General features: G+C 39.6%; 1 protein-coding gene across 2 annotated transcripts; it reads right to left on the bottom strand.

The window, feature by feature from the left end:
* Positions 1-9,014: 9,014 nt before the first annotated feature.
* CLDN12 (claudin 12) lies at positions 9,015-17,416 on the bottom strand. Of its 2 annotated transcripts, XM_057376782.1 has the most exons (3): positions 17,400-17,416; positions 15,064-15,131; positions 9,015-12,969 (listed from the first exon to the last, which is right to left on the bottom strand). In XM_057376782.1, the coding sequence occupies exon 3, from the start codon at positions 12,945-12,947 to the stop codon at positions 12,210-12,212; it is 738 nt and encodes a 245-aa protein (XP_057232765.1). In that variant the 5' UTR covers positions 12,948-12,969; positions 15,064-15,131; positions 17,400-17,416; the 3' UTR covers positions 9,015-12,209. The 2 variants fall into 2 exon arrangements, with proteins under 2 accessions (XP_057232765.1, XP_057232764.1); XM_057376781.1 differs by lacking the exon at positions 17,400-17,416 and having other exon boundaries at positions 15,064-15,335.
* Between the last annotated feature and the right edge of the window lie 316 nt (positions 17,417-17,732).

The following is a 17,732-nucleotide window of genomic DNA, read 5'->3' as shown; positions in this document are numbered from 1 at the left end:
GAGACGAAGGTGTTTTACCTGAGGTTAATGTAGGACAATACAATCTCATGACTTCAGTGTGCTTCAGCTGGCAGAATCATTGAATGGTTTGGGTTGGAAAGGGACCTTCAAAGGTCATCTGGTTCCACTCCTCTGCAATGAGCAGGGACTAGGTTTTACCACGTATTCAAGTCTATAAATCTTTATGCTCTGAAAACTTTTCTTCTTGTTACTTGAAGTCACTTGGAATGAGCTCTTGGGATAGCAGAGAGACACAGGTGATGTATGAAGACTGCCAAAGATACTGTCTATAAGAAATAATTCAATAGACTATATCTTGGGAGGCATATGCCATATGGARATTTATAAAGTCATGAAAGGCACAGAAAAAAACAAACACAGAAGGACTTTTTTCTATTAGATGTAGAGGGCATTGAACACAATGATCAAGTAGAAGACTGAAACAAAAAGTGCTTAGAAAAAAATAAAGTGCTTAAATTTGCAAAACTCTGTATTTGAATATTAAGGAYACTAAAAGTTTGCATTCGGCCAACAGTTTGGATTTTTATCCACAAATAYATCTATTAATAGTTATTAAGTACAAGGTATTACCTCTGGTTCAGAAAGTCCCTGAACTACACTGCTTGAAGCTTTGTGTAATTGCTGAAGAAGATGATTGCTTTATTCTGACATTCTTCCTTAGGAATCTGTTGTTGACTGCCATGTTAGGTGAGATACTGAGTTAAAAGTGCCCCTGAAATTACTTTATAGAGCTGTTCTTATTAATTTTCTTATGTTATGTTCCACATGATTTTATTGAATTATGTTTGAGGCAAAGGGACAATCCTCTAGTTCATTTTTGTATCCTAGTTTTGAATGGTTTTATGTATTCAGTGAAGAGTGACTTCTCATGAAACCCCTCAAATTCCAAGCTTTCCAGAGTTTGCGATTTTCCCTGAGTTGCTTCTAACAGGGTTATGTTAGAGGAAGTATTTTGCTGGAGCCAAGTGGGAGAGAAGGGGAAAACAGAATTTGCTGAGAGCTCTGCAGAAGTATGGATATATCCGTCTTCTCTGATTTACCTTTATTATTCCTTTGGGGGAAAAAAGCCCATTATAAATATAATTTATGAACAGCTATTGTAATTCTCCCACAATAACTGTTCCTGCAGTAATGAAACACATTTTTTTTGTTAGGTAGCCACTCCCTCAGCAGACATAAATTCCCAGGAAATGGAGTGTATTTGACAAGAAAAAGTGATCTACCAAGAAACTGACTTTGGAACAAGCCATRTGTATTAAAATTGCAAACAAAAATAAAACAGATTTTGATTATTTTATAATTCCATACRTATTTCAAATGATAAGGATTTTTTTTGTCAGGTCTGTAGATTTTGCCTGGGGTTTTGACCAGTGTTTCCTACTCATGCATTTTCACCATCACCTCTGGCCCCTTTTCTCTGCTCCAGCTCCACTGTTGCGATAGAACAGCTGAATGAGCCATTCACTTCTATCTGAACAAAGAACACATTGGGCTGAAGAATCTCGTCTTCTTTTTTTAGCAGGTTTATTTTTCRCTATCACCAGGGCTGACAATCTCAAAGGTGATACATGGGTTACAAAGTCTGTGTGTTCAGKTGATTCCCTTAATGGCAGTATTACTCCATCACTGTGACAGAGTTTACCTAGCTTGCAGTGTGTGTAAATAATTCAGCTGATAAATCATGAAAGTGATTAGAATGTCACTTTTTTGTCCTGGTACAAGACATTTTACTGCAGCAATACATTGTTCAAAAAGTTTGTTTTAGTTTGTGACTGGCTGGAGCATTTGTGTATCTTCAGGTTGCAATGTGGCATGCAATTAGATCACTGTTCCCACAAAAAGCAGTCTGTACTTCTGTCTCCAGGAATCCTTGTTCTTATATCTGAAAAGCACTGCAGTGCATGAACAAAGCCATATTTGTAGTCCTATAGAGAAGTGATGCAACTGGAAGTTAATTTTTGAGTGAGATCAGTGATACCCTACTTGGTTCACTGAGCAGGGGACCAAATTCTTGTGCTGGCACAGCAGAAGAGGAATTGTACCCCAGGAGCTTTTGTTTGTTTGTTTGTTCTYTCAGTTGCAGAACCAGCTTAAATATATGTTGGCTTCATATTAAGGCTTCATGGTATTGTTGAAGTCATGTGAGAGGGTCCATGTGAGATCTGGTAYAAGTGATTAAAAACCTACAAGGAGCGGATCTGCTGAGTAAGGACATGCACCTTTGTATAGTCTTCCTYAAGGGTGTATCCAGATTTTAATAAAATGCTTTCTACAATTATGTTCTTAAAAATATTAATAATATCACTTCACAGAGCAAAATGTGCAGCCATGAGTTCAGGCTATTTCTCAAGGTCAGATAGAGAAAATTAGATCTTCCAGATCAATATTCACCTGTTCTATAATAAYCAATCTTCCATAAATAACCTTTGGTGAAACAGAACTCATAGAGATCCTAATGATTAGAAGTGGTAAGTATCATAAACAATCTAGCTCTAGCCCTGCAAATACACAGATTGCAGATATTTGCAGGGATGGGAGCAGTGTGGTTCATTCAACATTTTTGTGGGTTTGCTATAAATGCAACAGCCYAATTTCATCTTTCAGGCAAACCCTGGGATTAAACTGGAGATTAAGTTAAATGGTATTAATAAATTCAGAYATGATCAGATGAAGACTACTGGGACAGTTAAATTAAGTCAGTCTTCTCAGCTGACATGGGCCTTTGCTGTCATGGAAATAAGATTTGCTCCCACACTGAGTTTTTGCTTGCAAAGAGGTAGCCTAGAGAAATACACAGGATCAGTTCAGTGTCTCTGCTAAGGGTAGTGGCAGCAGCTGATTTTCTTTGGTTTTCATTGCACAGTATTCAGGTGACCACATACAATGTTTAGGGAACAAATATTCTTTTCAGAAGAATATCTGCATAATTACTCAATTATCTTGTGGTTMTACTGAGAGATAAAAATACTATCAAAAAATACCTCATCAAAATGGCATACAGTGAAWTTTTTTGCTTTTTGACCTATATGTAACAGTTCCTGTTACATGTAAAGTGTTTTTCTCATTTAAAGGAATAGTTGAGAAGAGTTTTATGTACCCTGTTCTGAAGAATGTTTAATTGTACTGTATTTCAGTCAATTTGGATTATGGTCTATTGTTAGATTTATTGTAATACTACCATAACCAAAATGAGAAGCCAAGTACTTCAAAACTTGTATTTCAAATCAAAATGCATTACCAGCCAAATCTGGCAGTGCATGAACACCTGCTAACATTTACTCCTCTCTAATATTTCAAACTAGAGACTAATGAATTTTCTAATACATCATGTACCAAACTGATCACTCCTTGCAGAGGTAAGTCATTTATTTTGAAAAGCACTGAACRTATTTAGACAAAGACTACTTGTTARAAGCAGCATTTCTTCAGTGGCAGGGTTGATTTGGTTTTTGGCTGAGCAGTGTTGCATAAAAAATAGACAGTGTTCAAGAAAAATAGAGTTTGGGTCCTTGGCATAGGGTATTGCTCACATCTCCCGAACAGGCTRGTTGGTTGCAGTCTGGTAGCGACAGGAGTCGCTGGGTTGTTGGAGACTCCCTTAACTGCTTCTCTGCTCAATTCTCACATGCCGGTGGGCTCCTGATCCTGTGTTACTACTTCAGCAGGTACATTATCCATTGTAGAGTATTTTAAACTAAAACATCTTGCTTATTAACTGTGTGCAAAAAGACTGCCCTGCGTGACCATGTCTGCATTTACAGATACAGTTTCTACAATTTACATGCATCCTACMTGCATGCAGTCCCATCAGTTCTTGGAGCCACCTGGAAGCTCTGAAAGGGCCACATTCTTCACCCGGGATGTTATGGGACAAATTTAGGTATAGACATTCATCTTGAGACCAGCAGGAGCTGCTTAGGAGGACTCCTCAGGACTGTCTGAATTCCTCACCTCAAGATGTCTTGCAATACTTAGTCAGATGCTTTTAGTGTGGAGGTGGGGAGAAGCCAAGTCTGTCACCTTGCCTTTGCTCAGCTGAGAATCTCTTCCATGCAAGAACTAGCTAAAGAATTCCTGGAGCACCCAGGGAGGTAATGAGTTTGGTGGACTGAGTGGGCACACAGGGACACCCCTAAGGTCCCAGCTATGCCACAATTATTACTAAAGGATGGCCTGACTTTCATCCGTGTGTCTTATACTAAAATACCATAGCTCTTGCCACAGCACCTCTGTAATTGAAAACCGTGCAGAACAGCATCCATCCAGCTGTGAAATAAGATAGGCAGCTCGTGATTTCCTGTGGATCTGTCTTGAGGTTTAACCAAGCACAGGCTTTCCCTAGGAACAGGGCTATGCCATGCAGATCATGCTTTTTTTTGCTTCGTGCCGTTTAAAATTGCTGTTGATCTCCAGAGAAATCTGTTTCCAAGATTCTGCTCCTTTTCCCAGAATGGATTAATGTGATGATACTTAATTGCATGTTTTGTATTTATCATTGGYTTTGCTGTATTAAGTCTTGGCACAGTCATAGCTGGGCAAGAGAGGCATTGTGTCRTTACAGTCACTTGGGGTGAGGTAAATGGGAGAGTCACAAAACAAAACAGCCCTACAAAAGAAAGGGTTCTGTTGCATTCCAGAAATTACTGACTTCATTTAAGCTATTGGTTTAACAAACTGACAGATAATATCCCTTGGCTGTTATTTCCCAGGCATTATCTAACATCTGAAAGACTTCTGTTGTCAAAAACTTCTGTTGTAAAAATCAGCTAACATTTTTATGCCAAAGTATGGGATAATTATTTACCCCCAGAGCTGCACCTATTTAGTCCATTTTCTACACTGTGAGGGGACCAGATTTTCTCTTGGCACAATCTATATCATATTAGTTAACAGATTGTTTCAGTTGGACATCAGATCTTTTCCTTAATACTGTGTATTTCCTGGCCYGTCAGCACTTTAACTTTTCTTCCCCTTGCTGCAGACTTGGATTTGGTTCAGAATACCACATAGCTAGGAAAAAACTGTAGTACTGAGATCTCATGTATCTCTGCTCTGATTATTTTCAATATAAAGTACTAATATAATTTGCTTCTTGGATCAATTTAAGTAACTCAAGACAATTCAAACATCCTGCTGTAGATTTGGTCTATCTTCCTCTGGCCTCACTTTAATTCAGACTAATTAAGAAATAGTATCTGTATCTAATTATTGTCCAGGAATTTTGTGCAATACCAGTTTTACACCATCATAGAAAAGGAATCCCTTTTTTTGTCATATGCAATATAAAATTCCCAGCCGTATTTAAAAATGGGAATGTATMATTCCAGCACACTTCCCCAGATTACCTCTACTGGAATTTTAACTGTAGCAAGTACTTATATCTTGCTCCTTTGAGGAAATTTAGATACAGAGAAGATACTGTTGATTACCCTGCTTAGTTTCACAATACAGACTCACCTGTATTTACCAAAGCAGATAACTACTGTTTTAGAAAGTAGTAGTATTACAAATGTTCCTGTGAACACAGCATCCCGTCTTAATCTCCTTGCTTTTACTACTGAAGTGTGATGATGGGAATCTGGGAGTTCACAAATGTCGGTYTTTACATCCCAGACAATTTCAACAAAACTGCGATCAAATCCTTGTTTTGATTTACAGATAATTTCTTTCCAGACAGTGGGTGACAAACTTGTTTATAGGTGGATAATGTACTGAGTATTTTCAMTTTAAACCAAATATCCAAATTTTTTGYATTTTCCTCCATRCCTGTGCCAAGCRAAAAGGAAATCCTTCCTTCTCCTACATTTTCCCTTCTTACATTCAGCCAGACTTGTGCACTTTGGACAAGTGTTAAGAGATACAACAGGCACAATAGCTGGACACAGACAATATTTTCAGGAAATATAATAATAATTTAAAGTCATAGAGGAAGCTTTAAGAGCTCAAGAAAACAAATTAATAGCTTATGCCATTAGTAACTTGTTTTTATTCCTGTTAGGAGAAATGTGACAGGAGGRCCAAAAACAAATCCAAGAAAATGTGTTGAATTACTATAGTAGAGGATAATAACAAAATGCAAAACATTGTAAAAATAGCTRTAAGAAAAATACTTTCCAGAACCAWCCCAGGAAGCATGATCAATTTTAGTTTGCTAATTTACAATTATATTCAAGCAAATCTAGACTTGTGTTGTCTATGACAGACCAGACAGAAGCTTCTACAGCCCCTATGCCATCTCTGGTGCCCTACAAAAGAGACGTCACCTGAGATACTGTCCTGTAAAAAATGGTTCCTGGAGGGCTGCTTGGTTCCTGTGGACTTCTGGACCCAGAGAATTGACTTGCCCATGCTAAGAAAGCAGAAGGACCATGGAATTCTTTAGGAAATGAAGCCATCCATGAAACAAATACAGTTATGATGTACGGAAAGGCTCTTAGAAGAAAAGGACGATTTTCTAGCGACAGAAACTATCAGAGGCAACCTTTCTTCTCAGGAAATGGTAATTTACTCGGCTGACTTGAGAGTCAAACAAAAGCTGCAAGCTTTTAGTACTTTTGTATGCACACACAAGCTCAGAAGCATATTTCATCAAATCACACTGTTTTCCTGTTATCTGTCCAATATATTGAGTTCTTTTACGTGTTTCAAACCAAAAAGTCATTGTGATGCGTTTGAATCTTAGTGAGAGTGGTGAAATCCACYCTGAGCAAATTCTGTTCTGCCAAGTGTTCAAGATCTTCTCTAGCAGCTGTAAGTAGATTAGTGCTGAGAGCCTGAGAGAATTACAGCTCCCAGAGGATTTCTCAAGTGAAGCACACAGGCATCAGCTGCCAAGATTAGTGGTTCTCAGGGTTCTCATAACTCCTTGGCTAATTAAGGTGCAGCCCCACAGCSTTTGAAAGTGTACATGCAAAGTAACTGGGACTGCTGCAGCTTAATGAACGATGAACWCTGTAACAGCTGACACAAGAACTGCTGGAAGCCCCACCAGCCTCAGTTAAGCCACTGTAACAGAAACCTCGTGTCGTGGCTGCCASTGTCCCAGAATGCCACCAAAATGACAGAGCCAGGTCTTTTCCAGTTGTTCAGCTGACTTTCSCAAGTATTTGCAAGGGAAATGTCCTCACCTCTGCAGCTGTGGAGGTCAACAGCATTTGATCAGAGCTGCAGGTAACAAGGCAGTCTGAAGGTGCCTCCACTACAAGCCTAACGAAGAGCAGAAAGGTGAAATGTTTTTTTTGATGAGTGGGCTTGTATTCTCAAGACCTTCCCTGGGAGATGTATATTTGAATCAAGCAAAATAGGCAGCAGCAGAAGGCAGCTAAATTTGTGCTGTCTGACTTATCTGAAGCTGTACTGTTAAAATCTTGCCCTCCACTAGGCCCATTTTGTGAGAATGCAATTCCTTGTCATCTTCCCGAGATGGCAGTTTTGCCGGGAAATTCAGCCTGTCTGTAGAACACCTTAGCACAGCAGTAGAAAGAGGCTGAGCATTTTATTGTTGCTGACTTGATTAAAGAGTCAAAACAGTGAAATAATAGTAATCCATGGTGCTGAGCCTCCAGAGATAGCACTAAACCATTCACATCTAACCTATAAGCTAATGTAAGTACCTTACTGACACTATTAATTTACTAAAAAATTAGCTTTTCCTTACTGTTACTGTTATCAGTTGAGATTTCTGCATTCATACATAGTCTAAAGCAATGTGATTTTCAAATTCAACAGAAGTCAACTCCTTTTTGTGCTTCATTTTTTTTCTTGCCTACCGTCTGAGTGAATTGGGATGAAACGAAAAGAACAAAGGAAMAAACTTTGAAATGTTTTGACATTCAATGACAATGCATTTGACAAATCAATGACAAGTTTTTTGCCTTCCTAATAACTGTTCAATGCTTTTTCTCCAAATGCAGCATTTTTCAACAACTTCTACAAATAAACACAAACCACCTTAAAATTTTTCAAATTAACAGAATCTTTCCTAGGCAAATTTCTCACTAAGTGAGAAAACAAAGGTATTAAAATAAGGCTTCATGAAGAATAAGCCTAAGACTGCCATCTTGCCCTTCTTCCACTCACATACTCCCACTGCCTCCTTTGTTGGCAGTAGAGCTTGTGACCAGGAGGCAGACCAGATTAGCCACATGGGGGGCTGAAAACTATATAAGCAGAGAAGATAAATAGCAAAGGAGCAATACGACATGATTTCATCTTCTGGTAGCAGACTACATTTACATCTGCAGTGACAGCAAAGGAGGAAACGAACCCACCAAAGTGGACATTATAAAATCATTTTTCTGCCCCCTCAAATGAGTTGTGGTACTGACAACTGCTTTTTACTGTGCCTACTCCAYAAGAACAGTTCTCATACAAACTATTTCCCAAAAGAGACAAAAACCCCATCTCCTAGAATTGAAAAGACAGTTGAAAAGACTAGAAATCCAGAGGAATTATCAGCAGATCTCACTCTATTCTGCAAAATAATTCAGGTTTTGTGAACCTGTACTATGGCATTAACATTTTTAACATGTAAAGGGTTTTTGTATTTCACCCCTCAGCAATGGGGAAAGACTCAGTACTGAGCCACCATAATGCTGCTGAGCTGTAGTAGCCAGGAGAAGCATACAACAGAAGTAAATCATCAAGAACCACCATCCTTTTAGACTGCCACAAGTCCCTGGGATGCCCAAACAATTATTACAGGTCAGGAGAAGCATACTCTCCAGCTGACAGCACATCCTGCACAGCAGAGAGGAGGACAGGAAGATAGCTTATTTCCCCTTTTCAGAAGAGCTGGGTTTTTTTGGTGCTTTCTAAAAATTCTATTTTGCTTAAAGCAGAAATCCTAAAAAATTAGGCAGCTAAAATGCAGTATACACATTTTAAACCTGTTAAGGCATCTGAAATGGTCTGCTGATCAGTATCTAAAGGCAAAGTTTTTCATATTCTAGTAGCTACTGTTTCCCACGAAATTAATCAAAATAAACTGCATCTGTACAAGACTCTTTTATTAAAAATACATCTTTTCTGTTTCACATAAAAAGAACCAACACTGTAACAAAACACAAAAGTAGTTGGACAGGAACTACTTGAAAAAACACAGGTTCCTGTAATCCCAGAGCACCCAACATTTGACRGCACGAGCTACAAATTAAAATCTTTCAAGACTCAGAGTGCTTATCCTGCACACAGCAGTGCCCAGCAAGGYGCAGCTGATCAGAGGCAGGGGTGCTAAGTGCTCCCCAGAGGCTGTTCCCTGGTGGACACATTTGCAGGATATATGTGTTCTCTCCAAACCCAGGGAAGCCTGTCACTCCCCAGCCCTGGTGCTGGGCATGATGGCAACCTTAGCAAAAAAAAAAAAAAGTTGAAGCGGCATTCGGCTCAAGTGTCACAGGTTAGCCACCTCTTTCTGCAACAAAGGAAATACAGCACAGCACTTCCAGTTAATTTCACTTAGGATCCAGCAGAAAAACTCATATTAACAGCGTTGGCRAAAGAAAACCAGCCGTGCTTTGGTGATAGAACATGATGCAACAGTCTTTTTGCTAACTGAAATCCATGCTGGATTCCATACCTTTCTGGAGCCCCACTTTTCRTAACTCATTCATCTCTGACTTTTGGAAAGACAATTTTCAAAGCAASGAGTTATCAGCTTAGGCAGCAGCAAATATTAATTGAAAGTTCTGTGCATAAAAATCAAAGTCATAATACAAAAGAGCTGTCAGAGGCATCTGCTATTAAAGTGCACAGAAAACAACACTGGCTAAACTTACATTATTGTAGAAAACAAGTTTGCCAGGCTGTCACTCTTGTTCATGGAGATGCTGAAAATTCAGCTCCTTTTTAAAGTCACCAAGAGACAAACTCATCATCTCTCAAAAATGATCAAAATGCTTTGCAAATTCAGGCTCAAAGAGCATATCAGACACTGACTGTAACATTTACTGTCCAACTCATAATTGAAACAAGGCACAAAGAAGAAAAGACACCAAAGTGATGCGAAGCAAGGTAACGTGAAATCACAAACCAGCGGCCTCTTTGCTTTGACTTTATGAAGCATCTAAGGATATAGGCAGCTAAACCAGCAACAGTGCTGGACAACCAGAGAAACAGTAAAGCAAAGTTCAGTTTTGAAGGAAAAAAAACTGGCTTGCATGTCATTACACATGCTTTAATTCCATTCAAGTCATGATCTGATTAAAAAACATACTTCATATCAAACCTAAGAGAGCATTAAACTCATGTTTATGCCTTAAGAAACGTATCTCCTTATGTATTCTTTATTGTCTACATAAGTCTCCTTAAGATTGCTGTTTAATCAAGCTTTCTGCCTTAAAGGCCTGTCACTTTTACTGACTATGCTGGGAATTTATGACTGAGATCAGCTTCCTCCCTCAGTCCTCTCAAATCCAAGATCTACCAGCTAGAACACAATCCTTCTTTACATGCTGTTATTTCACAGATTTTAACAAAACARTATTTGCCCAGCACAGTACTTGTTTCTATTTCTAACACCTAGAGGAAGAAATTAAGTGGTTTTCAAGATCTTGGATGAATTTTCCAAACTGTAATTACAGAACTCAATGTGATTTTTTTAGAAAAACAAATTTATTCTGGKATTAATGAAATGCAAATATCCACTAAGCTCCAGAATGCCACCAATCAAAACAACTTTCCTTACTGGGATGACATCTTAAACATAAGATCCCAAYTTACCAAAACCCGAGAGAATCAAATACTTGCTTTAATTATAGCACTCTTCAACTCACTGTCATCAAATTTCAAGTAATTTCAAAGCCCATACTGAAGAACTTTGATCCTTAGGGCTCACCTGCTKCTCTGCATTTTAGAAGAAAAAAAGTGATTTAAAGACATTGGGAATTTACAATGCCTCCTCATCCTTRTAGAGCTACAAAATGAAGCTCACCAGTTACTCAAAACCTCATCTTATGGAAAATAGGAATAGGAAACTTTCTGCATTTATGACGTGATAGCATGGGAAATAACTCATTTTTAAAATAGTTGAATTTGAAAGGTATTGAAGAACAAGGTTGAAAAGGTTAAGTCTTCATCATTAGTGAAATAAACTACAGCACGAAAAGTCCATCAACCATAAAGATCAACTCTGAAAAACACACAAGCTCATTGTTCTTGAATATACACTTAAAAAAAATCTAGATTAAAAAATCTCTCCCCAGGGTTATAATTCCCTTTTAGAGAGATGTTGGTATAACTTGTATACAGTGTTTTGAAAGATCTTTCATAGTTGTCAGAATTCTTTATAATTTTCCTAATCTTTTTTGCAGTTAGTGACATTTCTCTCCAAAACTGAACACTTTATATCCTACTTAAAAATCCATTTTTTAAGAAGGCCTTCAAATAAAACATTTAAGGTTCTAACCAGAATTTTTAAACACTAGTGTTTTTTGTTTTAATCATAAAATAGATCTAGTGAATTTGCTAACTTAGTAAAAAACAAACTAGAAATAAAATTCACAAAAAAATTCTAGCCTCCAGTAATTCACAAAATGCTATTACAGCAGAGAAAAACATTCTTAGTCAAATCAGTTTTAGTGCTTCTGATAGCTATTCTGAAAATAAAGGGTCCTTTGGCACTAATTMTGTTACAGAAATTCCTAAGAAGGCATCTGTTTGTGTATACACTGGAAAACAAAGAATGATGCACAGAATTGAATTAGTCTACCAAACACCCTTTCCAGACATCACATATTACAGTATGCATGTCTGGATGAACAAGAAACTCAGTGAACCCCCTAAACCCAGTTCCACTGCCTGCATCTGCACAATACATGGGTGCACAGGTCTTMCAGTGGGATCAGAATCTAGGAATAGCTTATCAAATTTCAAAGAGGTTCGAACCTGCTTTGACATCAGTAAGCAAAAGAATGGATGCATACTGTTGTTAGTGTACTGTTCTAGCATTAGCAGCAACTTTGACTGTAGTGAGCTCAGAGTAAAAATATTTTTTAAAAAATTAAAAAAAAAAGAAAGGTGGTCAGGAAGTAACAGACCAGAACAGCAACAGACTTGCTGAACTCAGGCCTCCAAGGCTTTGTGCCTTGGGAAATTTGACCTTAYAAAGGATTATGCTCAGTGCAGGGCAGCACAGCCAATTTTCATGGCCTGAAGGAACACAAGAACTTGGCTTCCAAGACTTTGTCTYCTTAAGATGAATGTGTCACAACAGGAATGTCAATTTCTACGGCAGAGAGGCGAGARCGTGCAGAGTACGGCTGAGAGGCATAGCTGTGCATGCTGGGGGCGTGGGAATACAGGGGCTGCCAGAAAGGAGAAGGSAGACTTTTGCACGCACAGTACCACAGGAACAGCATGATGGAAGTGAAGAACAGACCACCAGCACTGGCAATGGCAATAAATACAGAGATGTCAAAGCTAAAGATGGGCTCGTATTTTCTGTTCAGATAATTATTATAAAAAATGACCCAGATGGATGGAGTGAGACAAATGGCACAGGCAAGCAGGAACAAGAGGCCAGCTACAAGATGGCAGCCCGCACTGTTTACCAGGCACTTGGCCAGTTTGACRTTTGGCACACTCGACACAAAGGCTGTGTTACACATGCCAATCATGCAGAGGAACAGAGCTGAGACAGCAGTAAACATACTGAGAGGAAGGGCAAACTGAAGAACACGCAAATCCAGCTGATCGACAGCCGTGTACCACTGTGGGTCATAGATCACACAGTCTCTGCTCCCATCAAAGCGCGCGCACTTAATCCAGAGTCCGGTGTAAACRGTCACATTCCTCTCATTCTTGTTGTATGTGTACAATCTCATTTGCCTCCAGTTTGGAAGCAGAACTGCTGCAAGTAGTCCAGCTACTGAGGCTGTTCCACTGAGGAAGGCCAGTACGGTCGCTGCATGAACATCCCGGCAGCCCATTTTTGCCCACAGAAGCTGTTTCCTGCAATTAAGAAGAAAAATATAAAAGAAAATCATGGACACAGGACTAACTACAGTTGATTTGTRCCAGGTTAATAAACTTATATGACAGCTGGTAGGCACTGACTCTGGCACCTTCTTTGTCTGACACACTTAAGACAGTGGCAGCACCACCACATTCACACTTTAATGAAATGTCAGATTATTTCACAGACTGTTATGACTTCTTGGCTGACAGACTGCTAAAGTTGCTGTGTACAAGACGAAAAAGAAGGACACCTGAAAGTGTGAGTCTACACAGCCTTTCTCCTTGTCACTGCATGGTCTTTGTTACACAGTCCAGGTGAAGAAGGTGAATCACTGAGTGAGAATGATAAAAGCTCACCTGTCCTCAAGTGGCAGCTCCCGGTCTTTAGCCCAGATACAACATCACAGTGCATGCTCAGTTTTACCATGCTGSTGTGTGAGTAAATGGGAGTTGCTTAAAATCTGCATCATTAGACAGGCAAGGAATGTGTATGTAGGCAGTTAGACACATTTTATATAGGCCAAACTGTTGACAAGAGCTGTGAGAGAGTGGCGAAGGCTCTGTTGAGCAATTTACTATGAATTTTTCAACAGCAACTAGCAGTTCTTGTACACTACTTCTGTCTTTCAGAATCAACTGTCCAATCACATAATCACAGAAAGCAAATGGCTTTTCAGCTTTCACATTTTCCMCYYCWGAGCARGCATTAAAGAATACTGTTTCCTTTTCAATATAACCACTGTCTGCATATCTACTACAGCCTCGTGCCTGCAGAGATTCTGAGAAAGTCTCAATGACAGGTCTTCAAAACACAAACAAAAACTTAAAAAAAAAAGAAAAAAAAAAAGACTTAGTTCAAGTTATCCCTTCTCTGCATGCACAAGATATTTTAAAGAAGATTAATACATAATAGGCACTGAGCATTCACCCTAGAGTGTACGTGAAACTGTACTCTAGGAATTATAGTACCTAAAAATGAACAAATACTTTGCAAATTCTCAGTGAATGCCATTCAGATATAARCACCCCTGAAATTTCTTCCAAATCATTATACTGCAATGTGCATATTTGTCTGAAGTCATAAACCAATTCTGTTAGTRCCAGAAATTCTACTTAATGCATATACAAGTAACTGAGTATCTGTGTCACAGAAASGTTACAGACATGGCTGCAAACAAAGAGGCAACTGGATCTGATCCTTCACTCTCCTTCTATACCTGCAAATATCCAATGACCAGAAAGCTCCAGTTTTCAGATAAGGAATTGCCATGTATACTGGAAACACAATAAAAGCATTACCAAGCCACACAGCTAGCCATGTTTCTTAAGAAACCGTTAGGCAATTATTTTATGCCATCTAACCCTGAAGAATTGGAGTGGAATGTGGGCACCATTTAAGTGCTGATCACWGTCTTCTAAAGAAGCACTGCTGGAAAGAAACAATGACAACCACATTATGCTAAAAGTTACCTTATTTGTCAAAAAGATAGCATTATACTGTTGCTAAGGATAGCTAAGTGTGGCAAGCTACTCTTTTCATGGCAGTAAACTTTTCAGATGGTGATCATTAACAGGATACTCCCCAGGTAGGGAGACCAGAGRATTATTYCCATCATGATTGTTTCAATACTRTGCTTAACCCTATCTTCAGTAAGGTCAACACAATCAACTTGYAAGAAAATGGAAYTRTAACAAATGAACTTAGGGGCAAATYTTGTARAGYATCAAATTTTGTTCTSCTCAAACTCCATCAAACAAAAGGATGCTTTTGCCCCTCCATAAAKAGCTTGCCTTTGCCTGGATAAAACTTCCATACAGACAGGGCATACTACAATACAGAGCTATGTGAGATCCAGATGGGATAAACACATGACTGACCATTTTCAGAAACCTGCTATTTCTGAAAATTGATTTGCAGTAGTAGATTACTGCAAATAGGCAAGTTATCCATGATCCCTTCCATCAGGGGACACCTATCCCATCTTACAAACACTGCTGGCTTTATGACATAGTTACAGCTTCGGATTCCTGATGAAGACAGCAACAAAACAGGTGGTGTCTTAATTAAAATGGCTCCAGTGTACTTACCAGCAGTGTCCCCAAATCAAGAGAAACCTTAGCAACTTCTATAAGTAGGAGAAAAGGTGTTACTGGATCTAAGAAACAGAACAAAGAATGAGTCAACAACATATTTGTTTCATGCAAGTTCAGCAACAGCATTTACATTGCAATTCAGGAATTAAGAATATCAGATATGTTTGCATTAGGCCAACTTCATCACCTTCTACAATTTCCTCTTATTTAAAAAAGAAAACTCAAACTAAATGTTTTTCTTCATTTTTTTTTTCTCCAGAGCTTATTGTTTATCTATTCATCTCAACAAATAAGGGTGCAAAACACTGCCTTTTTTATGGGTAGTCTCTTTTCCAAGACTACCAGAAATCCACAAGAAGTCATACAGAATGATTATTTCAGATGTTAGGTTCAAGGTTGCACTTAGCAGTAAGGAAATGGTGCAATGATTAACGACCGTCAGGAAACAAAACACAGACTCTAAATTGTTTATATACTCGTGGTTCTCTATTCTTTCCTGCTTTCTACACAATTTCAAGGTTTCAAGGATATGGGAGAAAGACAGGAAATATTGGTAATGCCTTTTCAGTGGCTGTCCAGCTTTTCCAGATGAAGAGAACAGATCCTTCCTGTGAATTTTCCACACGCTCATTCAAGTCCCAAGATCAACTCTGCAGGTCATGATAGGTAAATGACTTTACTACTGGACAGCATCAGACCTCCAAGTATGTCAGTGTGTGACTATTAAAACCTACAACCTAAAGGTGAGTTTGTTGGGTTAACACATACAAAGACAGAGTTTATTCTAAACTACCCATATAAAACCCTGAAATGTTATATATGAATAGGCTCCATCACTTATAACAACAACAAATAAATTCTTCTATCCMGCTATCTAGGCAAGAAAGAGACCTTATAACACAATCATGAGCCCTGACTTTTTCACTAAATGAGAAAGAGGGCTTCAGATTTGGAAACTCATAAATATGAATGCTATTGCACATAAAACACAGAAAGGCAGACTCACAGCTTGAAGCAGCAGCTTTTCTTTACTAATATTATTGACTAATTTTCAAGCTTTCTGTGCACTTTGCAGCTGAAACCAAGATAAWCACACAGACCTCCTCTGCAGGTTCACACCCATGAACCACAACAACATAATTAAGTAGAAAATTAGTACAGGCAAAGAAAGCTGTCAAAGGGAKCTGTGCCCAGCCCAGGAGTCCCACCCATTAAATGATGAAACCTGTTGTAATAAACAGATACAGAGCAACTACAAGATGTTCCACAATATCCAACTCAGAAAACCCTCCATTTCTGCAGACATGRAGGGTTTTTTTTTTGTTTTCTCTTCCTCTCTTCAGTCCATCTGATTTTACTGTCTATCCCTGGTGGTGTTGAACAACTAATTGTCCAAGGAAAGAAAGCACACTTTGGCCAGATAAAACCCTGCCTTGATTTAAGAGTCTTGTCTTCAGCTTCTTCCATCCCAAGAATTTTACGGCTGTACTGTGCAAGGCTCTTGTATCTGATCCATAGAATTTACCAGACCTAATGGCACTTCAGGGACAGATTTTACCTCCTGTTCTAAAGATCCTTGCTGCTGTAACAAGAGATGTTGGCTGAAGCTGACTAAGAACTGGTAAACCATTAATGGCCCACAAGATTAAAAAAAAAATGAAACGAAATGAAGAAAAAAAGAACATTTACTAYAGGAATAATTCAAAAATAAGTAGAACTAGCTCTGTTCCCTTGCATAGCCTTGAGAAGGCCACAGTTTGGGAACCATCACTATTTTGTAAAGCCCTGTAGAATAGAACMGAGTATAATTTATTAACACGATTTATAAATAAACGGATTGTCTAACTATCCACAACAGCATAAGCAGTTTAAAATTGATTATGAGTTTTAGGTAACTGGCCACTAGAAACTGGAGGCCTAAAACTCTACGGTTTCAAGGTACTGTTTGAGAACCAGTGCCGACACTTTATTTTTTTAAATTCTGGGAATCAATCATGCAGTTCCGCGTTCTACGAAACTCCTTTTAAAATTAAATCTAGGTGTACCGGGCTTGAATGAACGATCCTAGCTAACAGATTAGGGCTTCCAAGAAAAACCTGGAGCAYGGGTAATTATTTTACCAACTGAACYGGCWAGAGCAGCTGACACACGTAAAGAACACACAGCATCCCCCCAGCGAGCACCGCCGACCCCCGCCCGCGAGAGCGCTCGGAGCCCGCCGCACTGCGATCCCGGACTGGCAGGGGAGCAGGAGTGCAGCCGGGACCGGATCACCTTCCCGTGGGCGGGAGGAGCGGCGGGGCCGTGCCCGCCGTGCCGGAGGCGCTCACCTTGCTGCCGCAGCCGCACCGAGGGGCCATGAGCGCCGCTCCGCCGCGCTGAGGGCAGGCCGCGGCCGCGCGGTGCCTTCTGGGGCGGGGCGGTGGCGCAGGCGCACTGCGGGTCCGGCCCGCGCACCGCAACTGCCGGCGGCTCCTCCGCGCCCGCCCGCTCCGGGCTCTGCGGATAAACACGAGAGCAGAGGATGCTCCAAAACACGATCCTCCGATAACCCAGCTGAGCCAGGTCAGAGGAACCTGACTACGGCAGGCAGCTATGGCCAGAGCGGCCAGCTTCAGTCAAGCCATGCTACTTCTTGGTCCAAACACACACCCACTCCCCCC

The sequence above is a fragment of the Malurus melanocephalus genome, unplaced genomic scaffold (assembly GCF_030028575.1).
Source record: "Malurus melanocephalus ecotype Western Australia unplaced genomic scaffold, MMel_1.1 scaffold_290, whole genome shotgun sequence".
Lineage (NCBI taxonomy): Eukaryota > Metazoa > Chordata > Aves > Passeriformes > Maluridae > Malurus > Malurus melanocephalus.
This window is presented reverse-complemented; position numbering and strand designations above follow the sequence as displayed.